At 40.4% G+C, this 25834-nt stretch overlaps 2 protein-coding genes across 2 annotated transcripts in view; one reads left to right on the top strand and one right to left on the bottom strand.

The window, feature by feature from the left end:
* The window catches only part of RASA1 (RAS p21 protein activator 1), a 47107-nt gene extending 32903 nt beyond the window's left edge, over window positions 1-14204 (top strand). Inside the window, exons 12-25 of the mRNA XM_083403789.1 lie at window positions 616-703; window positions 2925-3002; window positions 4051-4208; window positions 4501-4577; window positions 5311-5483; window positions 5763-5922; window positions 6088-6230; window positions 7126-7241; window positions 7805-7891; window positions 8821-8888; window positions 10039-10127; window positions 11520-11597; window positions 12569-12703; window positions 13375-14204. Of these exons, the coding sequence (XP_083259915.1) occupies window positions 616-703; window positions 2925-3002; window positions 4051-4208; window positions 4501-4577; window positions 5311-5483; window positions 5763-5922; window positions 6088-6230; window positions 7126-7241; window positions 7805-7891; window positions 8821-8888; window positions 10039-10127; window positions 11520-11597; window positions 12569-12703; window positions 13375-13458 (1534 nt within the window). The 3' untranslated portion in view covers window positions 13459-14204. The remainder of the gene's footprint in view (window positions 1-615; window positions 704-2924; window positions 3003-4050; window positions 4209-4500; window positions 4578-5310; window positions 5484-5762; window positions 5923-6087; window positions 6231-7125; window positions 7242-7804; window positions 7892-8820; window positions 8889-10038; window positions 10128-11519; window positions 11598-12568; window positions 12704-13374) is intronic.
* Window positions 14205-15225: 1021 nt separating this feature from the next.
* Window positions 15226-25814, bottom strand: CCNH (cyclin H). The gene is made up of 9 exons (XM_083404317.1): window positions 24903-25814; window positions 23681-23803; window positions 21868-21941; window positions 20733-20943; window positions 20375-20538; window positions 19303-19373; window positions 17379-17490; window positions 16285-16345; window positions 15226-15386 (listed from the first exon to the last, which is right to left on the bottom strand). Exons 1-9 carry the CDS (start codon window positions 25017-25019, stop codon window positions 15354-15356), a joined length of 966 nt encoding a protein of 321 aa, XP_083260443.1. The 5' UTR covers window positions 25020-25814; the 3' UTR covers window positions 15226-15353.
* Between the last annotated feature and the right edge of the window lie 20 nt (window positions 25815-25834).

Raw genomic sequence — 25834 nt, 5'->3', positions numbered from 1 at the left:
TGCTTTATTCAAAACAGCCCAGTTCTGTGCTTCATTAGTTAAAAGGTACATTGGTAATGTATGCTCACGAGTAACCATGCACATTGAACACTGCCCATATTTTATATTCTCCTAAATATAGAAGAATATACATCATTCATTGTCATGTGCACATTGGTTTCTCTCTGCATTTGTAGCAATGATATACTAATATTGCTTATGAATACTGTACTCATTAACCTACGAGTAGGAAGCCTATGTGAGATCTTGCAGGCCCATCCTGAGTTCCCACAAAAGCATCCCAGATCCCAGTAAGCTCTTTGTGCACTGGGAAAACCCAGAACAAAATGAACTTTAAAACTCCTCACCTTGCGTGCAGTTCATTTGCAGCTTTTCAACTGGCCGGCTTTCAACTGCGTAAGGTTGAAATCACGCAAGTTAATTGTGTGCAGGATGTGATCGTATTGTACTTACTCCCAGGTAACTGTGCCTAGATTTGTGGTCAGAGACTATTAAATTAAATGAATACCAAACCTTTGTGAATTTGGAAGAATTGTGTGTGATAAGGCTGAGTAGCAATGTTGCCATTCTGGTAATAGTATTCTGTTGTATTTTGTTTTTCTTCTCTTTAAACAGGCCAAACTGTTTTCAGATAGTAGTTCAGCACTTTAGTGAAGAGCATTACATCTTTTACTTTGCAGGAGAAACTCCAGAACAAGCACAGGTAAACAATTTTCCTTGAGTTAACATTGTTCTAACGAGTGCTATGATGGATATTTCTTTTTATTAAAAAAAAGCGCTGTTGTAAATTGTCCACTCTTATGTTCTTATGTTGGACATGCACTATAAATTGTTTGGATCCAAACTTGTGTGAGCTCATTGAACAGGTTTCTCATTTCAGCTGTGCCACTGTAGCACCCTATACCCGCTACAAGCTGTTCTAGGTTGGGAGATTCTTGGAATTATGTAGGATATGGCAAAGGTGGCTGCAGCAGAAAGATGTCAGTAGTAAAAATTGGGGATCCTCCGTTGTGTGAGTCACTGTGCTTTCTAGTTGGCCGGGTGTGCCATATGGATTCTCTATGCGTGATCAGGGCATTACAAAAGAAATTAAACTCAGGTTTATATTTACCAGATGGAATGAACTTGTTCAGGTAGTTGTTGGAACTGCTGCCAGGAATAGCCAAATGCAGCTAGTGTCTCAACAGAGCCAGCTGAATGGCTCTGCTTCCCTTCTGTCCCTCCGCCCTAGCCAGATGGAATGATGACTGCTATGTAATTTCTAGCCAAAGACAGTTGGTTTCTCAGCAAATGACACTACTGCAGCATGTTTGGAATCGCTGTGTTCACTGTGTTAGGACTGCAGCTTACGCAGTGGCTAACAGAGCAACCCCCAGAACTGCCCCCACCTTCCAAGATCGGGACTGTATGAAATCTCACAAAATCTTCTGGAAGCCTTCCAAAGCCTCATAAATAAGCAAGGTGGAGGAAGAGCTTTTATGCCTTTCACCTTGCTTACCAGTCTCTAGGAGGCTCCCTCGAGATATTGTGAAGGCCTCCAGACCCCATGTATGGCCATCACAGACCCCGGTAAGCAAGGCAGAGGGATTAAAAACTTCCCACACCAGGAAAATTAAAGTGGAAAGAGCTTTCAAGCTCTCTGCCTTGCTTACCGAGCTGTGGGAGGTTCTCACGAGAGCCTCCAGAACAAGGCTTTCCTGCCCCCTTTCCAATTATTTATCTATTGACAATCTGCATAAAGCTGAAATTGCATAAGTAAAATTATTTCAAGTTGTGGTCCCATTGAATATAATCAATTAAATCAATTTGCTACTACTTTCCCCCTGGGAATCCTGAACCTTTGTAGTGTGCTAGGGTGCTCTCACCGAAAAGTACAATTCCAAGATTTCAATGGAAAGCCATGAAATGCAACTGAAAGCTGCACCATGATACTTTCCTGTCTCCATACTTACTGGTCAGCTACCGCCCCCCTTAAGCTGGACAGCCTCTGGTCAATAAAGTGCTGATCTGCCACAGTCTGTCTGCTTCAATGGGTGCTTGGAACTTAGAGTATCACTCAGACCAAACTACTGCAGCAAGGAAAAAAAGAAACAAACCCTCTAGTGCCTAGAAACCTAGAACATCAGGACCATTTGTCCTGGCTTGTCCGCTGACCTGCTGCGGGTCAACAACTCACAGAAGACACCCATCATTGACCGTGAACTGAAAACGCTCAGCAGAGCTGCTGCTGTACAGGATACCAGACTCGCTTTGAGTGGCAAGATCCAAGAGAAGTGTTACACTGTTTTCTGACAAAGATGGCATCCAGAAGAACCATGTTTTCATGGATCAAAGGTTCAGAATGCTTGCTTTCCCCCCTCTTCTCAACCATCTGTGGTCCGGTTAACATCTTGAGCATCCACTATGTGCTCTGACATAAAGACCAAGGACCAGTTCTGTGAGGAACTAGACCAGGTTGTCGGGAGGGTCCCAGCCTGTGAACACCTATTCCTGCTGGGAGATTTCATTGCCAAGAGTTGGGGGCAATCATCACACATGGGACAACTTGCATAGGCCACTTTGGTATTGGCAGCATAAATGAGAACAAACAAGGGCTGCTTGAACTGTTCTTGAATCACAGACTCAGGCACAGAGTCACTGTATGATTTATCTGTTAATAAGCCCAAATTATTCTTTTGTGTTTTTAGTCAGGATATTCAGTGAAATAGCTTTTAACTATTAACTCAGATTGTGTTTATTGGTAGATGATGATTCCAGTGACTGATGACTGGGGGAGTTGGGGGAGGAGATACATAGAGAAGAATGAAAATGAATGTGGGTGTTGTTTTTTTAAGTAAACTGGGTCAAATTTGTTTAATAATTGTTTAATAATTGCTATTTCATTAGCCAAAACAGTATTGATAAGTTAATTTATCATTTATTAGGACTGGATGAAAGCTTTGCAAACATTTTGCAATTTACGAAAAACTAGTCCAGGAACATCGAATAAACGTCTACGTCAGGTACAGTAATGCATTTTGGCTATTGTGGGATTTGTTTTCTATGTTGGCTGAGATAATATTTACTAGTAATCAAGCATTCTTCGATAAAAACATTACTTTGTTAAACATGCTATAAAATAATGTTACTTTATTTTTATTTTTTGCCCAAAATGAGCTTATAGATTTTACCACTTTTAACATTAAATGTACCATACAGCTTCAGTTAGTAGTTCTGTAGGGCCCAAAGCAATAGAGCTATTCACTGAATCTAATACCAGCCACTCAGAAAACACTGTGAAAGTTTGTCCCTTCACAGCAAGCTTAGTAGTTACTTTCCTTTTCCCATATAGGGCCGCCTCCTTTCGGTTCAGCATAGTTTGGCATTTTGCAGGGATGGTGCATTTCATTTTGCTGCAGGAGGTGAAACAGGAAATGGCTTGCCGCTGTCACACCACCCACGTCCGCTGGCACTGCTTCCTGCTGGTGCTGCCCACTGCACTGCTGGCAGAGAAGTGGAGCCAGTATCAGTGCTGATTGCTGGCGAGAGTTCATCAAAATCTCATGAGACCTCTCATGCTTCATGAGATCTCACCAGAAATCAGCACCAGGGGCAGGGGGGAGGGGAACTCCTGTAGAGGCACTTTCTTGGGGGCTTCCGCTATCTGAGGTGGCTGCTTCACCCTGCTTCATGGGTGGGCCAAGCTTGCCTTCCCACCATGTACCATGTACCTTCAATAAGTTATCCAAAAAACTGTATGTAGGTGCAGAACCATTATGTGTAACTGCACAGGTGACTTTGGTCACAGGTTCATGGTCTATTTTTGTATTGGTGGTATTAAAATAGTGGATGCTATTCTGCCTTCCTTATATAGAAGCAAGGAATTTGATAGTAAAGAGAATTTAAATTCAAAGCCCTCCTATACTAATTAGTTCTTTAATCACTTTTTATTTAACTTCATCCAGTGGTTTGCGTTTCTCACTTAAATAAGTACCCACACCTATTTACTTCTGGGCATGGTCTCACTACGTAAAACAAAGTTTTGAATTCCATTTTGTATACTTTCTCTAGGTCAGCAGTCTTATACTACATGTTGAAGAAGCCCATACACTTCCAGCAAAACATTTTACTAATCCTTACTGTAATATCTACCTGAATAGTGTACAGGTAGCAAAAACGCATGTACGAGAAGGACAGAACCCTGTGTGGTCAGAAGAATTTGTGTTTGAGTAAGTCTTCTGCTACTTAAATTTGTTGCATTTAAAACGAAAAATTTTAAAGTCCTTCTTGGTGACGGTGTAATATAATTTTATTTTCTTTGCTTTTGGCAACAGTAACTGAATATTTTGAATGACTTATTTTGTCACAAATGTGTAATCGTACAGTAGAAAAGCAAATGGCTGACCTTTGGTTGTAGCTTTATATAATGAAATTAAATCTAAATAAAATATCATTATTTTAATTTAGAATGTCAAAGCAGGAGTACAAATGTGAATTGTATTTTTCTGTATTTTTTCCTAGTGATCTTTCATCTGACATCAATAGATTTGAAATAACTCTTAGTAACAAAACAAAGAAGAGTAAAGATCCAGATATATGTAAGTTCTGTTATTTTTGAAAAAAGTTTTTACAGTTGTAGTGCAAGCATATTTCTCTTTTACATACGTATCCCACTTGTTGAAACAGTCATTGTTTGTATCTCTTTCCTATCCAAATTGTTGGAACATGACAGCTTTTCACTCCTGTAAACTTATGTGTGTTTTTAAGGGCACTTCCCTTAACCGTCTAAGCATGTACTGAATTCTTTCATTTGAGGGTGGTTCACTATCTGCAGTTTACTTGCACTGCCCTTCTATCCAGCATGGTCAAAGAAGGCCCAAGTATGCAATAAAATATTGGATGGGGTGCTCAAGAACCCTTAAGGTTTCTCATTAGTATAAATAACTGACAGAATTACCCATTTAGCTATTTCTGTATTTTCTGTATCATTGATTTGCCTGATGTACTATCATTTGTTATCTTTTTCTTCTCACTTTAATTAATCTAATGTAGTTTAGAAATTCTTTTTAAAATTCTAATGGCTTTTGTTGGAGAATTCTGTGTTCTAAGAAACAGGAGAAAGTGAATACTATCTTCCTGGTGCTCCTTTTTATATATGAAAATTATAATTGCAATTCATTCTTCTTATTCTGAGAGAACTTACAGCATGAGAGTTGTTGTTTTTTAAAAAAATCTTCAGATCCAGTGGATTTTATAAGCTCATTTTGGCTTATACTCTCATATATGCCATTCTCCCCAAAGACTAACTTCTCTCTGAATATTTCTTTCAAGTGTTCATGCGATGCCAGCTGAGCCGACTACAGAAAGGGCAGGCAACAGATGAATGGTTTCAGCTCAGTTCACACATACCTCTGAAAGGTATTGAACCAGGCTCTCTGCGTGTCCGTGCACGATATTCGATGGAGAAAATAATGCCAGAAGAAGAGTACAGTGAATTTAAGGAGGTATTGAGTCCCTGCATTTTAATTTCAAAGTGGCTTGAAATAAATATTAAAACACTTTAAAAGTTGCTTGTCAGCGCCTGAAGGCAAGGGTGGTTCTTCCAAAGAATATATGCTCTTTTATAGCTTGCCCAGACGGTGTTCAAGGTAGATTTGGGCCCCTCATAAATTACATAGCCTTATTTATTTCAGGAAATAATTACACTCTTTATTTTGTGGTACACTCTTGGAGTAAGTTCATGGTTACTGTTTACTTAGTACTTTACCATCTCTGTTTTTCAGTTGGTCCTGCAAAAAGAGCTGCATGTGGTCTATGCTTTATCAATCGTATGTGGACAGGATCGAACACTGCTTGCTAGCATTTTACTGAAGATTTTTCTGCATGAAAAACTGGAGGCATTATTGTTGCGAACACTAAATGACAGGGAAATATGTGTGGAAGGTACAAGTATAAGTATGTTACTGGAAATAATTTTTCAGGTCATTCCCCCCCTCCATTTCCACTATCCACAGGCATTTGCTTCTCAATAATCTTATTTCCTCATTTAAATTCAACAGAGCTGGAAATTTAATATTTATATCTGGTGGGTTTTGTTTGTTTGTTTAGATGAAGCCACTACCTTATTCCGTGCCACCACGCTGGCAAGTACACTTATGGAGCAGTATATGAAAGCTACAGCCACACGTTTTGTTCACCATGCACTAAAGGACTCTATTTTAAAGATAATGGAGAGCAAGCAGTCTTGTGAGGTAAGAAGTTATGGCTAATGAACTACACCACAAACAGTTTCGAAATCTTTGAAAAATAGGTATAACTTGGGTCCCTCCAGAATGCTTAGAGCAACCTTTTAGCCACAGAGAAACCTTGCGATGTAGGTCAGGCATTTGCAGGTCACACCAAACTACTGTTTAATACGATAAACACGGAGAAGGATGAGTTGCAACAAGTCTCAGGTTGCATACTACCCTTTTTCCTCCCACACAGCTGGAATGAGGTTTTGCTAACTGCAGTTTGTCACGTCATCCTGACCTAATGATGGCAATTTTAAAACAGATCTTCAGAAACCATGCTTTGAAGCTGGTGTATTTAAACTGGCTGTATCTAGTATCAGCTGCATTTCGAGGTCCTGAGAACGTGGCATGCTATGGCTAACTAAAAGTGGGAGCAGAAGCTTCTGCACTCCTCTGCCATGGGAAAGGCATGTGAGCCCTGCATCCACTGCAACTTGTTCCTGCTCTTGCATATCAGACTAAAATATCGTTTAGCATCATGTGCAGCGTGGACTGCTGAATCACCCAAGGCTGTGCAGTAAACTTTGTGGCTGAAAGTGGTTTTAAACCTGACTTCGCATGGCACAGCTAGGAATTGCTATTATTTTGCCTTTGAACTGTATAGTCAATGATGGTTTTATCTTTTGTCAGCATTTCAAGTATCTTGCAAATAATAGGCATGCTACTTGAAGCTTTGAGGTGATATAGAGATTCCTTGCGATCTACAACCTGTGTGGTGGCTGCTGAAGCTAGGAGTCCTAGATGCCACCAATCAGTCTAACCTTTTAAAGAAGTTTGTTTTTACGTTGAATAAACTTTGCTGGTTATCTTTTGAAGATATATTTCATTTATGTCTTATGGCTCTACATTTCAGTTAAATCCTTCAAAGTTAGAAAAAAATGAAGATGTAAATACTAATTTAGCACATCTGCTGAGTATCCTTTCGGAGCTGGTGGAGAAAATATTCATGGCTGCAGAAATATTGCCTCCGTAAGTTCACCAACATTTTTTTTTAAGCCTCTTTAGAACTTCCCATTTCAGTCCTATACCATCCTTTGTTGTTTTATTGTTTGGCCAAAATCTTCATAGTACCGTATTGGCCTGAATATAAGCCTCACTTTTTTTCCAAATTCTGACTGAAAAGTTAAAAGTGTGGCTTAAATTTGCAACCTTACAAGAATTGGCTTTTGCAATATCACTGCTGAAACGGACATACGGTAAAACAGAACAACAACAACAACAAATGCTTTGTTGCTGATTTACGAGCTTGAGACTGCTCATTTGCCATTTACAGGTGTGAGTGCCTGCAGAATTGTAGAAATTGAATAGCGATTTGCTATTTTAGCAGTTGTATGGTAACTTTTGCAGGCTTGCAAGATCAAAGGCTTAAATTGACTGAGAGTCACAATTCTACCAACCACAGCGATTTTCAGTGTGTAACCCAATTTTAAGGCATTCCACAAATGGGGAACCATAACTGTAAATGCACAGTTTAGTATTGTAATCTAAAGTAATTTGATATGCTAAGGTTCTTAATTGCATTATTTTGACAGGACATTGAGGTATATTTATGGCTGTTTACAGAAGTCTGTTCAAAACAAGTGGCCAGCCAATACAACCATGAGAACAAGAGTGGTTAGGTAAGGTGTTCTCTTCTTTACTGTTGTTTTTCTTCAGATGGTGCAGCTCAGAACGTTATGCTAAACATAGTTGTGAGAGTGGTGACATATTTTCAAAGCTGATTTCAGCATCTCACAACTATGTTTAGAACATTGTTGTTTAGTAGTTACTGCTAGAGACATACTGTTGCTCATAAATACCATACCATACCTAAAAAGAAACACAGCAGCAATAAGCAGTATGTAATACTACAAGCCAGCAAGACAAGCAGTGCTTGCAAACCAGTTTAAAGAAAAGAATTCAGCAGTTGGTTCTCAGAGATCATTAAAAAATAATAATTAAATGCCCTTGCCTTCAAAACACCAACAAGGAGAAAGTGGTACAAGCTTCCCTTGTAAAGGAGTTACACTGCATCAGGGAGCAGCAAAAACAAAAAAGACTCTACCCTGATGGAATCTAAAGTCCTTAAGACCATGAAGATTCATATTGGAGGTTATTAAATTGGGCAGGTTCTATCTACTTACTCCACAAGACTCTGGAAAGTGGTAAATTACCATGAGTGCTTGTAGCTATTTAGTAAACTGGCTGTCTAAGTGGATACAAATTACAATTTTACTATCCATTCACACTTGATAAATTGTTACCTTGGCAAGGCGATATTGTGAAAGATCTTCCCTATTGAACATCTTTTTGGACTTTTGTATTATCCTGCCAAGTAGTAGAGAATTTTACTGCATACCAAGTACAGGACTGTGGTGAAAGAGTCCTCTATTTCTCTTAATATTTTGGATTGGAATTCCCATGAGCCACCATATGAGAAAAGACAACCATGAGTTTCGAATAGAGTTCTTATTAATCATTGGTATCCTTAGCAGTATTTTCAAAAACATTTTAGTGATGTTTGTGATCAAGTATCAACTCAAGACATGCTCTTGCTTCCCTCTTTCAGTGGTTTTGTTTTCCTTCGGCTGATCTGCCCTGCCATTCTGAATCCAAGGATGTTTAATATCATCTCAGGTAAGTTCTTTAGATACTGATAAAACCATCTATAATGTTAAGACAGCAAGTTGTCTGTATTTAGTTCTTTACACACTGCAGAGAGAATAAATTCTGGCTGCTTAGTATAGAACTGGGATGAGTAGCCTTTTTGAGCTGGAGGGCTGCAGAGGAAAGGGGTTTAGGGCTGCATAATGGTGGTGGGCCATCAAAGCTCAAAGTGGGCAAGGGTGCACATTCACACAGGCTGAAACTGCTTCCCCCAGCCAGCTTGCTTGCTAAATTTCCTTTGGGGCCCCTACTAACTCCCTTCATTCAACCATCATCCACTCATTACCTTTCCTGCACATGCACACACACATTTCCCTTGCCAGCCCCCTCCACTGCTGCCATCCTCTCTTCACTGAACGCATCCCTTCCTTCTGCAGCTGCCACGGTTGGTCCTGCTGCCACTGAAGGAAAAAATGGCAGACAGGCATTACTTCACATGTGAGGGTACAGAACTATTGAGCAGTTCCAGAGGTCCACCCTGTGCCTGACAACCATTCTTTCCCCCAATAGCAACAAGACGATAAAGAGGGCCACACTGACAGAGAGTTGCATCCAAGCCACAGGTTGCCCACTTCTGGTATAGAAAGAAGCACTGCTAATGTGGCATGACTCTAACCATTGGAAGGGTGGGGAAAGATAACGGGCTTGTATTAAATATTTTGTGGTGGGTTGGTCTGCATATGAATTATCAGCTATCAACTTTAAACCACTACTTTGAACCTTCCTGAGTCCCTTGTTTACAGCAACTGGAACTTTTAATTCCCTGCTGCTCTCCCACTGGTGGAGACCAACAGATCTGGGCAGGGTTGGGCAGAATGATACCCCTCCCTCTTCATCTAAACCCCCTAGAGCATGGGGAATAATGCTCCCTATTATCTTTGTCTCTTTTAGAAGAGGAAGTGCTCTGGTTTGGGGACTGTGCTTAATCAGCTATGAGTGCATCACTTGAGGTTGTGGTGAGGAGCTTGAATTGGCCTTAGGAGGGAGAGAGGAAGTGCTTTAGCTGCTTACATCTGTATTTTGCACTTCATTGTCCTGCCAGTGAGTCTGGTTATCAACTGCTGTACTAGACTATAATCTCAGTTGGCATCAATTGTGATTTTCAAATTGTTTATCTCAGATTCTCCTTCTCCCACTGCTGCAAGAACACTGACGCTGGTCGCCAAGTCTGTGCAGAATTTGGCAAATTTAGTTGAGTTTGGAGCTAAGGTAAATATAAATCTTAGAAGTTAATTTCCCCCCACACGTGTTCTTAGCTCTCAGTGAAAGAACGTGTGTAATCATGCCCCCCTCTGCCTGTACAAGTCAGTATGAGTCTGGAATGACAGGAGGGGCCATAGCTCTATAGCAGAGTGCACACAAGAGATCCTAAATTTACTCCTTGGCATTACCACTGAAAAGGATCTTTGGTAGCTAGGCAGGAAAGAGACTGCTTGAGACCCTGTAGAGTCACTGTTAGTTGGAGTTAACAGGAGTGGACTAAGTAAACCATTGACTGACTTGGTATGGGAGTATTTGTTCTTAGTATTTGTTCACATAGAATAGGCTCCCTTTCAATACAATAGGACAGTAGAGTCAGCACTGTATATGGTACATAATATTGTCGGTACAGAGAGCAGCATTTGGAAAGAGCATTTAAAACTCGCACGTTATCTGCATTCTTAGCAAGGTGTTTGAGAGAGGCTACCACAGCTCGTTTAAATATCAGTTTTTGTTCTTTCTGTATGTGGTTGCTCTTCTTCATCCTGACTGGTCAGAGAAAAGCCACAGCCATCAAGATTATGGAAATAACGTGTTAGGGTGACAATTGTGCAATAGTTCAGCAGTAACATCCAGGCTTGACTGTTGGAATATACTCTTCAATGGGCTTTACTTGAAGATGACATGGAAGTAGGTGCAGAATGTCATACCTTGCCTTGGTCAGCAGTAACATAGTGCAGCTAGTGCAAATACAGTTACAAATACAAATAAACTAATTGCCAGTTTGCTTCCATGCCCAATTTAAAATCCTGATTTTTAACCTTGAAGGCCTTGCACAGCCTGAAGTCTTTCTACCTTAAGGCCCATTTCTCCTCAATTGAAACGACTCACCAGTAGGGGCAGACTGGCTTTTCTTGTCTGCTTTTCCTCCAGGACAGATTTTTAAGGTGATGCCATGGTTAGGGTCCTTTCTGCTATCATCACAAAACTTAGGATAACCTCCTCCTAAAAAAGGTTAGGACTGGGGTCGCCAGTGTGGTTTTCTCCATATACTATTGGACTGTAACTTCCACCAGCCTCAGCCAACATGGTCAATGATCTGTAGGGCACTCCATGCTGGCTATCCCAGGGTTAGGAAGATAGCAATATTGTTAGCAGTTTATAAAAGCTTTTAAAACATCCTGCTTTGTCAGATCTTTAAAAGGATTTAAATTTTCTCTAGCACATAAATTATCTTATGTGATGCTTTTATTGTGGTTTTCCAAGGTGTCTAAATTATATTTGTGTTTTAGCAGACACCAACTTGAGCATTGTGGAAAGTGGTGTAAAATACATTAAGAATAATTCAGAAGCCATCACATGTAGGATTAAAGTGATACAAATTTTGTGGTTTTATTTTAGGAGCCATATATGGAAGGTGTAAATCCTTTTATCAAGAGTAACAAGCACCAGATGATCATGTTTTTAGATGAACTTGGGGTAAGAACACTTCTTCTTTCTTAATTTTGTAAATATAGAGACTGTAAGTATCTGCTTCAGAAAATACAGGGGGAGGACCCTGTTAAAAAGAGGGCTTTGGGAACCATATCTCAACCATTTCTGGATCAGGATTTAAGGTGGCTTCCACAAATACCGTAAAGCAAGACAGATAATCAGTATAAAGAAAATAATTATACTCTAATAAAATTGAAACAATATAAAAAACAAATCTATTAAAATACAGATAATTAGCATAGCACTATTAAAAAGCCCTTTCCTTGAGAAACAGATAAAACAGTCTTTACCTGCTGGTGGAAGGAGCCAGTATGTATCTCTCTAGGAAGGGAGTTCCAAAGTCTAGGAGCAGCCACTAAGAAGGGCTTCCCATGTGTGCCTATGATGGTGGCAGGACTGAGAGAATGGCCTGCACAAAGATCTCAGAGCAGAGACTGGAAGTATGGCTCCACTCCTTTCTCCAATGTTTGTCAAGGAGATACATCCGGAGTACCTGTAACCTGCCAGATGTTGCTTGGTTGCAGCTCCCTTCAACCCTGCTCATTAGCCATGCTGGCTGGGGTTGATAGAAACTAGTTCATTTCTCTACGTAAGCATAGCTGGGCATCACTTCTCTCTATGCTTAAGAAGCTATACCCCTGATTTACTGGAAATTGCATACATACTCCCCTATCCCTTGCAAGCCAAAGCTGACAGGTGGGTGGGGCCATGGAGATGTCAGGTGGTAATTATCAACGCATCATGCAGGGCTTGCAAAGTTCAGTTTAATTTTCACCTATGGACTACTTGTGTATTCGAAACAAGCATTTCCATTGCTCTTTAGGTGTTATATTCCCTGCAAGCAGAGTAGTGGCTGCACTCCTTCTCTGAATGGTAAACAGTGTAAGTTTTTTTCAGCTACCATGGTACTGTTTTATGAAAGGTGGTTCTAAACATTGTTATCATTCTTGCTCTAGAATGTACCTGAACTTCCAGACACTACAGAGCCCTCTAGAACTGACTTGTCACGTGATCTAGCAGCCCTCCATGAAATTTGTGTGGCACATTCAGATGAGCTTCGAACACTCAGTAATGAGCGAGGGGCAATGCAGGTAAGAGCTGTTATAGAAAGAGGGTGTTTCCTGATAGTTACAGCAGCGTTGGTTTAACCTGTAGCCTTCCCTATGCTGCTGGATTATAGCTCCCATCATCTCTTGACTATTGGCCATGCAGACTGGGGCTCATGGAGTCCAACATTATCGAGAGGGCCCTGAGGACTTATAAACACTAAAATATAGGGCTGCAGTTCACAAAGTGTGAATGCATGTTAAGGATGCAATCAAAGTGGTAGACATGAAGGAGCTACTTTGAAACAGTTTAGTAGAAAAGTATTTGCAGTGGTGGTGCATTTTGAGTGCAATTATTCCAATTATTATTTATGCATAAGTTATGCTGCCTGACCTACTTATTTAAATGTTTACATAATAGCAAACAGTAATTTGTTTTCCTTGGATTCATTAAAAGCTGTAGAGTCAATTCCAGCATGGTAAAATTAACATATTTACTATTCAGTAACTATAACTATTAACGTATTTAGCTATTCAGCTGGGCTACAGGACTTATGAATTGCATCTATGGAAAGGAAATCCTAAGGACAAAGGGGGGGAATAAAATAAGTTTACATTTCAAGAAAAGCTATGAACCAATCGGGAACAAGTATAGTTATTTTAAATCATACAGAAAAACTTTGCTGCTGAGCTAATTATCTCCTTTTTTAAAACAGCATGTGCTAAAGAAGCTGCTGGCAATTACAGAACTTCTTCAACAAAAGCAAAATCAGTATTCAGTGTCTAACAGCATCAGGTAGCAGCTTTCTGCATGTTCCAGCATGTCCAACATGACAACTTTCACCAATATCACTTCCTTTTTTGCTCTTGCCAAAAATAGCACACACATTTCACATTTCCAGTGATGTGTGAACTATGCAAAAAACAAAACAAAGAACCTGTTGGTGACTGACCATAACAACAGCTTTAAGCTATGTGTGCAGGACACTTGCACTTTCTTCCACTTGGAACCAATTTTCACAACCTCTGAGCCTTGGTGTACAGATCACCTTCCACAAAGAAAATACTGTGACTGTCTCTTTGAACTTTAAAGTTATTTCAACACCTCCAATTGCCAAAGTCTTGCTGTGTTTTGGATAAAATTAGAGTCAACTGCCAAGGAAATGTTTTGACAGCAAAGTATAACTGGATAGAACACACGTCTTACTGTAATTTGATTGGTTACAACTATATTAGGACTGTTCAAACACTTTAATTTGTATTTACAGCTTCCAGAGTTTGATAGGAAATCTTTGCTGTACACTTTTTATACCATTCTATTTCTCTCGTTTAGAGTTGTGCTGAAAGAATATGCAGACTGGATTTTGTCAGCTTTTTTTTTTAAATGTGTCACATTGTTTTGAATAATTTTCCATCAAGGACTGTATATCCAGATAAATCATGATGCTTTTCAAAAAATGTTTACAACAGTAAATAATTTGAACTCAGTAAATTTATTGATCATTGTATTAGGCATGCATGCATTATTAAACAGTTTTATAGCATACATCTGGCTGCTTTTTCTGCTTAGTGATTCAATATTTGGATATTTCCAAAGAAGAAAAATACAGTGCCTCTAGGTGATTAGAAAACGATTTGTCTTGCCTGTATTTTCCAATTTTTTGTTTGGTCAGTGATCAGTTCTGATCCAGTCTCAGTGCTTGTAAGTATGAACAATAAAGGTGTTTTTGTGTGTGTGTGGAAAGGAAGAGGCTAGAATAAGATCCCCCAACCTAACCCAAGCCTCTTCAGGGGTAAGCCTGTTGCATACAATGCGAAAACAACACTAGCAGGAGGAACCCATGGAGCAAGTACTCTACTGTCCTCTGATGTTCTTTTCTGCCAAAGGCTGAGCCCCAAGGATTAAGCCAGTACAGTGGTGCCTCGCAAGACGAAAAGAATCTGTTCGGGGAGTCTTTTCGTCTTGCGGTTTTTTCGTCTTGCGAAGCAAGCCCATTGACGGAGTAGCGCTATTAGCGCTATTGGCTAAAAAAGGCTAAAAACGGCTTTTTTAGGGGGGGGGACTAGCGGTTTTGCTGCTAAAATGCTTTTAGCAGCTTAGCGATTCAGAATAAGGGGTTTTGGAGCAAAAAAAAAAAAATTCGATTTTTTTTCGTCATTTTTCGTCTTGCGAAGCAAGCCCATAGGGAAATTCGTCTTGCGAAGCGCCTCTGCAGACGGAAAACCCTTTCGTCTTGCGGGTTTTCCGTCTTGCGAGGCATTCGTCTTGCGGGGCACCACTGTAGTACCTTCAGCAGACACAAGGATAAACTATTGCCACCTGAAAGTTTGTTTTCCTCATCACCACAAATATCAGAAACTAGTGCATTTCAAAAAAATTCCAATGTATCTCAAGTAATACCTATGAATATGTGGTGCTTATATTTTAGATATTTCGACATTGCTTTTAAGCTTTTGGCTGGTATCCAAAACACGCTACCAGAAAACATGTTACAGCCAATTAAAATCCAAAAGAACAGTGACAGTTTTTAGCAATACCATTTAAGTAATTTCAAATATTCCACTCACACTGTAAAATAACTGCTTTATTTACATTAGTCATATCTTTTCCACTGCAGTAGTGGAATATACAACATGTTCTCAAGCCTTAAAGTTCCATTTAAGTATTCAGGATTTCATCAATGGAGACATCCAGTCAGTCTATGAAATCATCATCTGTCCATTCATCCTAAACGAAAGAAAAAGGAAATCCAATCCTTCAACTTGTTGGGGTGGGTTTTGTTTTTTGTTTTTTTGCACATCTTCTATGAATCAAGTATGGCTGATGGGAAAATTTACAACTGCAAAATTACAAATATACAATCTCAGCTTCTATGCTTGCCCTTATTGAGGATTAAGGTCCTGTTTGATGTAAGGCAGAAAACAAATATAAACAATGTTTAGAAGAAAGTAGCAACCTAGTTTAGAGTTATCTGGTGACTCCTGAAACATTCAGCTGCCTGTTGTATGAATAGCAGATGATGTAAGATTATGTACTTTTTAAAAAAACAAACCCAGCCCAATCGTATGAAAATATACTGTTTGCTGTAGTGTAAGCAGTGACTTCCACAAATTACCACAAACCTTGATCACTGCCTTTGACAGGTTAGAGGTTAGTGAAACAGTTCTGCATCACCCTTTATTGTGCCCATGAACCAAATAAGTCTTATAAGATCCTAAGTCTTAAACAGCACTATCAGTACAGTGCTGTGTTGCGGTCAAGGAAGTACAGTAGTACTGACGAACCACCAAGGCTACTTATCAACTCTGTCAGTGATACAATCTTTACTACGATTCCTATGATCTTCTGCAACCAGCAAAGCAGGTAACTGGATTTGGCCAACTGTGCATAAGGGGAATAAAAGTACATCTAGAAGATTCTGCCAGTTAATTGGTTAGATTATCATAATAATTTTAAAATAGATTAAAGTGTGCTCCCTGTTAATTGGCATTATCTTAAGGCAGCATATTTCCAAGAAGATGCATGTTGTGACAATTGCACATAAATTTGCATATAGAACTATGTTTTCTGTTCTCAAATATATACAGATTTATCCAGTTACTCAAAAGTACACAAATCCACTAACCTCCTCCATTTTAGGTTTCTTTGTTACGTAGTCTTCATCTTCATAACCTTTTCTCTTCTTTCTAAAACCAACCCCATAATACTAATATTAGACAGTATGTTCCAGTTCCAATAAGATCTTTTATTCAACTTCATATTTTATATTGGAGAAATTGGTATGACATCAAATCAACGATTGAAACCTTTTATTGGTATTTGAAGTGAACTGACTATTCAGCACTAGAGGCTCCTTAGAGCTATTGATACAACACTCTTTTTACAAGAACCAAGTGTGGCAGCTTCTTAAACAGATTATCTTCAGTTGTTTCATATATATCCATATGCTGTAGAATAAAATTCTCAACAGTGAGGTCAGATGAAAAATGTTCAGTATGCCACATTCGTGACAGTTACGTTAAAGCTTACGTTATGGAAAACAAACACTGAATACAACTGAACTTTAGCATAATCATTGCAGGCTCTTCCCCCCTTTCATTTCCCACTGACCTCGTGGGTTCACATTTGTTTTCCACACCCATGGATATATGTTGTAACTTATGATGAAGTGAACTTCAGGTATGGGCAATAGCTATAGCTATTATCCAAACAGGTGCTCTTCCACTCACAGATGTGCTAAGCTAGATCCAGTGGAAGAGTGCTGCATGAATAACGCCAAATCCAGTGAAGTTCTATTTATGTAAGACTTTGCACAAATGCTTTCAATACTTTGTTCAACTGGAATTTATATGCTATTTGCAGTCTACTATACTGCAATCCAGCCCCCAATACATTGCAAGAAGTTGTCTGATAGCTTCCTAAAGAGCTTGTAGAACAGCTTTATATATTTTTTCTATTGCTACTTTCCCCCCCTTTCACCCACATTTCTTTGAATCCAAGTGAATACTTGTCTGAGAAGAAATTATGGACCAATGACTGGAAGAGACCCTGGCTTCAAATCGCTGGTAAAGTAAGATTATATCATAACATTTGCACAGCATTTCCTGGTAATCAAACTTTTCAAAATTAGCTTATTGGTCCTCATAGAATATATGCTGTCATAATCATTTTTAGGAAAGCTAGCACTGAGGTACGATGTAGCTTTAAATTGTTACTTACACATTCGTATTAAGAGCAAGTTCTGGGCTGTGACATTTCTCTAACTTCTGTTTTAGAAGAGCAACTCCTTCTGGATGCGGTAGCTCATATTTCTTTACCAGATTTTTCATGCCTACAAAGGAGCAATAAAACACTTTCAAAATGCTTTAATTAAGTGTACTATATACCAATTCATCTGAACCCCAATAAGATATGTACATTATCAAAAGTAGATCCAAAAGAATTCTAGTAATATAGGTAGCCTTATCACACTCTCATCTTCCCACTCAAACCCAACCAATTAGATATGGCACATTCCAACTAGTTTTGATTCTACAGACCTGGCTATAAAGCTTTGTGTGTGTGTGTAAGGGAATGTTGTGTGCCTGTCTAAATATGATCTAATTGCTGTGAGTTGTACATGAAGCTGAGGAACACTTTAGCCAAGCTATACTATATTTTGACCAGTTGTGGCCCTGAACACACAGGATTAATTGTGCAAAGGTGTGTCTGGGAGGGGGCATTCTAACAAAAAGTACACCCAGCTCTCAAGAAGCTAGACTACAGCGCAAAATACTTTGCAGATTTTCTATGAAAACCAAGGCCTCTTGTAGAACAAGTGTTAAAGACAATTGAGATGTGCTCCAGATTTCTTTGAAATAAGTTCCACAGACAAAGTCTTAGCTTAAATTTGCCACATAACACTATTTTCCCCTTTACAGAAGCTCAGATTACATTTGTAAGACTCTTAGCTGTCATCTTATATCAGAGGATTTATGCTAAGGAATGTCAAGACACAGCAAAAGTGTGAAGTAAAGAACTCTACTAAACTAGTTGTTCACATTATGGGTTGTTTTTTTTTAATTTCCTGGAGGCTAATGGATAATGCAGTGTTAGCACTACTGTCCCAGGGAAACCTTCAGACGCAGGCACATTTTGCATATCAAGTCTTCAAAATACAGATCAACCGAAGGCTGTGTTGTGTTTGATGCAAGCATAAAAGCAGTATCAAGGACAGTCTTGCAAGCACCAGTCTACTGAAAGACTGAATACACATTTTTATGTGCCCTGGACTACAGGTTAGAGGCTATGAACACTGTCAAAGGCAGAAGAAGTTATCAAATATCCCCTTTTACTTGCTTATGCTAAAAACAGCTACCAAGTTTTGTTCTTCATTTGAAACATTCCCCTTGCTTTGCTGAAAATTCTGGTCTCATTTGACCTAGAAGACATTGAATTGCATCCATCACTATCTCCATTCAAGACAGGCTCTTTGATCCAGAGGGGTTTCCATAAATGGAATGTGAAAGATAATTTTTGCACATTCTCCCATTCCTGTGCCAGCACTCAAGTTGTTCTAGAGAATCCCCAAACCCCCTAGAGCAGATTTTAGAGGCTCAAGGGAGAAGGATGAAACAGTGAAGATTGCTGATTGGCAATGGGAATGAGTCTTCAAAGGATGTTGCTGTAACCCAACAGGCAGCTGATTGGTGGTTACAGCAACCTCCTTTGAAGAGTCTGCTTTACAAGCAAAGGGGATACAATTGTGCTAAGAAAATAATAGGCAATGGCTCTCCGTATTTTTTTGGACTCCAACTCACATTTAGCCCCAACCAGCATGGTCACTGTTCAGGGATAATGAGTCTCATATTCCAGCAACATGGAGAGCCACTAGTTCACATCCCTGAACTAAGCCATATTTCTTTTCTCCCATCACTTTATACAATTTATAGGGGAGTAGAAGGGACAAGAATGTCCACTTAAGTTCCTTTTTATTAACAGTTGGATACAAGTTTAAATATGTGTCTCAATTATTCAGAAAAGTAAATAAAATAAAATAAATCTTTCAAACGGATAAAGGCTTTTGCAAGCCTCTTCCATCCTTTTAAAGAATACTTTAAAATAAATATGTGTATGGTACCTCATTCTCAGAATCTTTACTTACATTTCATCCCATCCAGTAACTGGGAGAGGGAAGCTTTGTTCTCTTTCAGCATTAAGCATTCTGACAAGTAACTGTCAAAAGATTGTGAAAATTAGATCTCAGTACCACTGTTTGGATGCAGAGAAAAGTGAACATCTATGAAGAACACTTACATTAACATACACCCCATAAAGAGAATGACATTAAGCTAAATGTTAGGTGATGGGAAGGAATTTTTCAAAGTATATTAAAAAAACAAAAACTTGGCACACATTATAAAGAGTAACAATACAAAGCCAATGTCAAAAATGCTAAACTTAAATTAATGATTAGAATTCTCTACAGCAATTTCTTTCATTCTCAAAAAAACCCCACACCCCTCCAGGAATCAAAGATAACCTTCCGAAACCAAAACACTAGTATTCTAACATGAAGTAGTAGTCTGGAAACATGAGCTTCTTTTGATAGTGTAAGATAGATGTTTTAAAAAGCTGTAAAAGTAACCATTTTATAGGCAGCTGACATATGACAAGTTGAAGGAACAAAAGATTGAGGGTTGTATGCAACTAAATCATTGTGTGCAGATAATGGCTTCCACAATTGACAAGGAAGGTTCCCCTCTACCCCCACCCTGTACCACCCTCTGTGTAACAGAGTTGGGTGAACCCCCAGAGCAGGTTTGTGGGTGCACCGGGGGGCGGGGAGAGACAAGAAACGTTTCACTATACTCACATACATAGAATCATAGAGTTGGAAGGGACCCCAAGGACCATCTAGTCCAAACCCCTGCAATGCATCATTCCAACTTTTATTGCTGGGGGGGGGGGACCCAAAATAGTAATTTAAATAGTGAAATGGTAGGATTTAATAAGCTATTTTTCTTCTCTCCGCCACACATTTATAGGTTAAGCAGCTGATCAGGTTGGCCACCAGTGTTTGAATCTGTGTGGACGATTCTTGAACAGTAAACTCTTAATCCATGTTGACGCAAAGTCTTAACACCACCACAGATACAGCTTTGAAAGGATGTGCAGCGTTAGCACAAAAACCTGCTAACTTAATTTGTATGTCCAATGCTTGGAACATTATCTACCTTTCCATATTAATTCCTGCCCTCGATGCGCTGGACAAGATGGCAGTGAGAGCAATCTGAGACGGTGTATAAAGAAGGCAGGCATCTGTTAAAGCAACCCGATTGAGAAAGTCATCAGCAGTCTTCCTCAGGGTCTCAGGATTCTCAAGCAACGGGTAACGAGTCTAGAAAATATGCAGAATTGCTGAGTTCATTTTTCTAGCTCAAGTATTTTAGGATCAAACAGGCATGCTGTGATACTTAAGAACTAATCTGCTCTAGTATAGTGCTTGGTACTATTAATGCTTCAACATTTTACAATAGTTACCATCTAAATGTACCATCCAAGGTACATTTGTTAAGCAACAAAAATGATTACCTTTAGATCGATCAAGAAGCCTTCAAATGGCCTGTAAGGGTTGTGCACTATGAGGTGGAAGTTCAGTTGCTGTATAAGTAGCAGCTCATATTCCAAGATCTGTTCCAGGGCCTTTTCCTGTCCTACTGCACTTTCACGAAGGTTGCCCACGAACTGCGTACTGGACACGTTAAATTCATCTACTTTACATGCCAAGAATGCACACGTTAACCTTAAAAACAAACAGCAAACACATTTGGTTCTAAGTAAGACCATTATATATGAAGACAGGGAGTATTTTGAACAGCCTAGCCTAAATACTAGGACACAAGAGAAAGCTCCCTCTAATATAAAATCCAGCCCCAAATCCTTAGAAAACTTTTAGAACTTGCAAACTATCAGCAAATATCCAATGAAAAAAAGTGGACAGAGACAGTTTTATGGGGCAGTTGTTTTACCTCGAGCTGACCTGCATTGTATACTGGGGTAATAGAATGTCTCAAACAAAACCATGTGGGTTCTGTCAGAAGAGAACTTTAGTCTGCTTCCCCATATTACTTATTGCTGGAAAAGCCTGTAGTCCCCCCCCCCAACTCAATACATTATTTGGGTATAGAAAGCTTTGGGGAAAATGTGTGGTCAAATGTCCCCAAATAAAGCTATGTGTGATGTGTCAGAAGAAAGGCATTTAACTGCTTCTCAGTGCAAGTTTTAGAATGAAAAAAGTGAGACTGTTTTTGCCCTGATTCATTTACCTAAACTAAACTAAATATATATATAAATAAAAATAAAAATTCATCCCATTTGATAAATTCAGTTTGGGGACATTGTTTACTATCATTTAGATGATAATAAACTAGGAGAAAAACATTGCTGCTCTACTTTTGTGTAAATTCTGCAAGTGCACCCCAGAGTGGATTTCAGTCCTGCTTTTCCATGTGATGCAGTAACTTAATTTTTGGGATTGAAAAATACTCCATTTGTAGGATTCAGCTTGTTTTCATGGGATTTTTTCTGTCCATGACAACTGTAAATGTTAAGTGGCTGAAATGTTGAAACATAGTTTACAACGGTGAAGGCAACAATATCCTTAGACAAAATAATAGAATTCCTGCTTGGGGAAAATAATTAAACCACAAGGGTATCCATTACTTACATAATAATCCGAGGATGATACTCCATCACTGAGTTATTGAGGTAAAATCGCTTGAAGTACATGCAAGCTGATCCCTAAAAGGAAACTATAATCAGAAAGTTCATTCACGCAAATAGCATGGCTGTGGTTCTGTGCTGCCACAAAGAACACATCATGATCAAATACATACAATATATGCTGGGCAAGTCAACTGAAAAACAAAGTAGTGCACAGGTTGACCCAAAGTGTATTTAACCAGCAGAAAATTCAAGTTCAGAAGAGCCAGAAGCAGGGGATAAGAAGCAGAAGAGACAAAGGCCCCTGGGTGCTGACTAATCTACCTGATGTCTATAAAAACTCAAGATGCTATTAGGAGCAGTTTGAACAGAGTCACTAGAATTCCCTTCCAAAAAACTTGTTTGCATTAGTGTTCCTGCCCCTCTTCTACTCAAAAGAAGAGTACTCCTGAGAAAGTATCCACAAGTGTCATAACGCCCACAACTTTTATGATGCCCTCACATGTGCTACATTCTTCAAATATTCAGGGTTGGTACTTTGTTTGCTTGTGCACATCACTGGATTCTGGCAGCAATGAAACATGGCCTTCGGTTGAGATCAAGTGAATGACAAGACAGCTTTTCTGATCCCTATCCCCCTCTCCAATGCTGCCTCCCTGGGCTTTTGCTGCAGGAAGCGTAGTAGCATTTCCTTTTGTTGCAATGGGAACAAAGTTGGAATGGAAAGTTGAATTGTTGCTGTGGCAAGCACAGTTGCTGCATTCCTCTCCCAGCTATTTGCAATAATATTCTGAATATTATTACAGAAACATTGGGTGTTTGAGCATCTATCAGCAGTGGAAGGGCTAATCCAACCAGCTCCCCTTATCAGTTCTGGCACTTGCTTCTCCTACTCTTAGGAATCCAAGAACAAGACTCCAAGGGAGGTGTCACTGTCCCCATGCAGGCTGGGTCCCACTACCTGATGTTTTTGAAAGTGCCTCCCTTGCAGGCATTCTATCTAACACACAAGTCTGGCCAGGAATAGCAAGTATATACGGCAACCCCAGTAACATGATTGAAATCTTGAGGGAAGTTTTTCCCTGTTCGCACCATCTCAGTGGCGATCCAGGTGAAAAAATTCCTTACAATGCTCATATTTGCCCCTTAATATGTGTGTCTAGAGGCAGACAGGCATTGCTCAGTTATGAAGGCATGGGCATCGTGGGCATTATAAATGAAGGGTGGGAAATATGCAGTCCTCCAGATGTTACTGGACTACAACTCCAATCATACCTGACCAGCGGCAATGCTGACTGGGGCTGATGGGAACTACAATACAAGAATATCTGGAGGGAGTGTTTCCCTGGGTCTAGTGTAAATAAACAATGTTAAACATTACTTGGTGACAAATAATAGTTCAGGGACTTTAGATGCAGGAAGAATGGCCCCACAGTAGGTGGGGAAAGTTTAGGGGGAAAATGGGGAGTGGGTGGAGAAGAATGAAGTATGTATGCATGTGTGTGTGTGTAAATAATTTATATACCGCCCTATACCTGGAGGTCTCAGGGTGGTTTACAAAACAAAATTAAAATATAAAACCACTATATATATATGTGTATATATGTGTATATGTGTGTGTGTGTGTGTGTGTGTGTGTGATTTTTAAAAAACAAATACCCCCCAAAAGAACCACATTTTAAAAGGGCATAGGATGTCAATCAAATCAACCAAACGCCTGGTTAAAAAGTGTTGTTCATAAATATTTTTACAAAATTAGAGAGAGCTTAAAAACCAAAACAAATACTGCTTTCTCCAAGAGAATGTTAGAAACTCACCACCACAGATCTAGGCATCGCTGGCTTGAAAACAGAACAGAAATCCAGTAGCCTTTTTTCATAGTATTTACAAATGGTCAACTCTTCATGCGGCTCAAGAAGAAACAGGTCGGTCTGTTGAACCTTGTGGGGGAACAAAAATTATCTTAAAGCTAATCCAGTGGTTCCCAACCTTTTTTGGGCCATGCCCCACCTAAGCGTCTTTCAAATCCTGATTGCCGCCCCGCCCCCGTGACATATAATTCTTATTATTCAAAAAGTGAACTATTCAGGGGAGGAAGCCTAAAAGGCCATTAACTGTTCCTACCTCATTATCGAGTTGTCCCCCATAAAAATCAAATTGCCCCCCTGTGGGGTCGTGTGCCCCATGTTGGAAACCATGGCTCTAATCAGAGCCGCCGCCACCAACATACAAAGGTTACGAGTTGTAGTCAGAATTAAAGAACCTTTTAATGAGGGTGAAAGAGGAGAGTGCAAAATATGGTCTGAAGCTCAACACCAAAAAAACGAAGATCATGGCCACTGGGCCCATCACCTCCTGGCAAACAGAAGGGGAAGAAATGGAGGCAGTGAGAAATTTTACTTTCTTTGGTTCCATGATCACTGCAGATGGTGACAGCAGCCACGAAATTAAAAGACGCCTGCTCCTTGGAGAAAAGCAATGACAAACCTAGACAGCATCTTAAAAAGCAGACACATCACCTTGCCAACAAAGGTCCGTATAGATAAAGCTATGGTTTTCCCAGTAGTGATGTATGGAAGTGAGAGCTGGACCATAAAGAAGGCTGATCGCTGAAGAATTGATGCTTTTGAATTATGGTGCTGGAGGAGACTCTTGAGAGTCCCATGGACTGCAAGAAGATCAAACCTCTCCATTCTTATGGAAATCAGCCCTGAGTGCTCACTGGAAGGACAGATCCTGAAGCTGAGGCTCCAATACTTTGGCCACCTCATGAGAAGAGAAGACTCCCTGGAAAAGACCCTGATGTTGGGAAAGATTGAGGGCACAGGGAGAAGGGGACGACAGAGGATGAGATGGTTGGACAGTGTTCTCGAAGCTACCAGCATGAGTTTGACCAAACTGCAGGAGGCAGTGGAAGACGGAAGAGCCTGGCGTGCTCTGGTCCACGGGGTCACGAAGAGTCGGACACGACTAAACAACAACAAAATAACAAATACAAATCACACGCAGGACTCGGCGTTTGGGAGGCCCGCGCCCTACCTTCCTATTGGCCACCGCTTTGCACCGGAACTTGCGGTTGGCGTCGGCCCGGCGCCGGACCAGCTCCTCTTCGCTGCGGAAGGTCCAGCGCCGCCGCTGCGTGCTGCTATGGTACATGGCCGCGGCAAGGACACCGCACCCGAGTGAGCCCAGGCGCCCGATTAAGCGCCACTAAGGCAGCGACAGACGGCCGCTTCCCGCTTCCTCCGTCGGCGCCGCCGCCGCGAACCTCCCTTCCGTGATACTCCCGGCGTGCCCCGCGCCAAGGCCGCCGCCGCGGCTTTTTCCCGGCATGCGCCTCTCCCTCAGAAGCGTCGGAAAGCGCTTTTCGCCCAAAGGGGTAAGAGAAAGTCTTGGCTCCACACTTCCGGAACCGCCATATGCGGGGCAGGAGCGCACAAAAGAAACCCAACTTGATTTTAAACTGGGTGGCCGGATAAATCGGGCCGTGTCCCGAAGGTTTGAAACAAGTGGATTCGAACTTCAAGTCCTCTCGATTTCTGCACGTTGAGTGAACAGGCTCCTACTGTTTCTCCCATTGAAATAAATAGCTGCAACAGGCAGTGTATTCGTTGGAAGCCAAATCTGCTGTCCGAGGCGGTTGCCTCACCTTGGCTTGTGTCCAAGGGCGGGCCAGCCCTGATGGCTACATTCAGTTGAGTCCCATTATTGAGTGGCTAGTTTTTCTTAATTCTCGGGTGCAGAGCGGAGCAACGCCCCAATCGCGATAGTAAGCTGCCATTTGCGCGCAGCCCCCCACCCTCCATGGTGGCCCTTCCATTTCAGCTCTGCCATCGGCGAGGCAAGAACAAAGAGCAGCCGCTCTAAACACCTCGCCTCCGTTCCGCGCATCCTCTGTTTATTTACATCGACTTCCCAGCACATTCAGTTCGCAACCAGAGTATTTTGACAATTGCACCGAGTCTCTTGAG

Source organism: Podarcis tiliguerta (assembly GCF_965153285.1).
Source record: "Podarcis tiliguerta genome assembly, chromosome: 11".
Lineage (NCBI taxonomy): Eukaryota > Metazoa > Chordata > Lepidosauria > Squamata > Lacertidae > Podarcis > Podarcis tiliguerta.
Note: the sequence above shows the minus strand (reverse complement) of the source record. Positions and strands in the feature narration are given on the sequence as shown.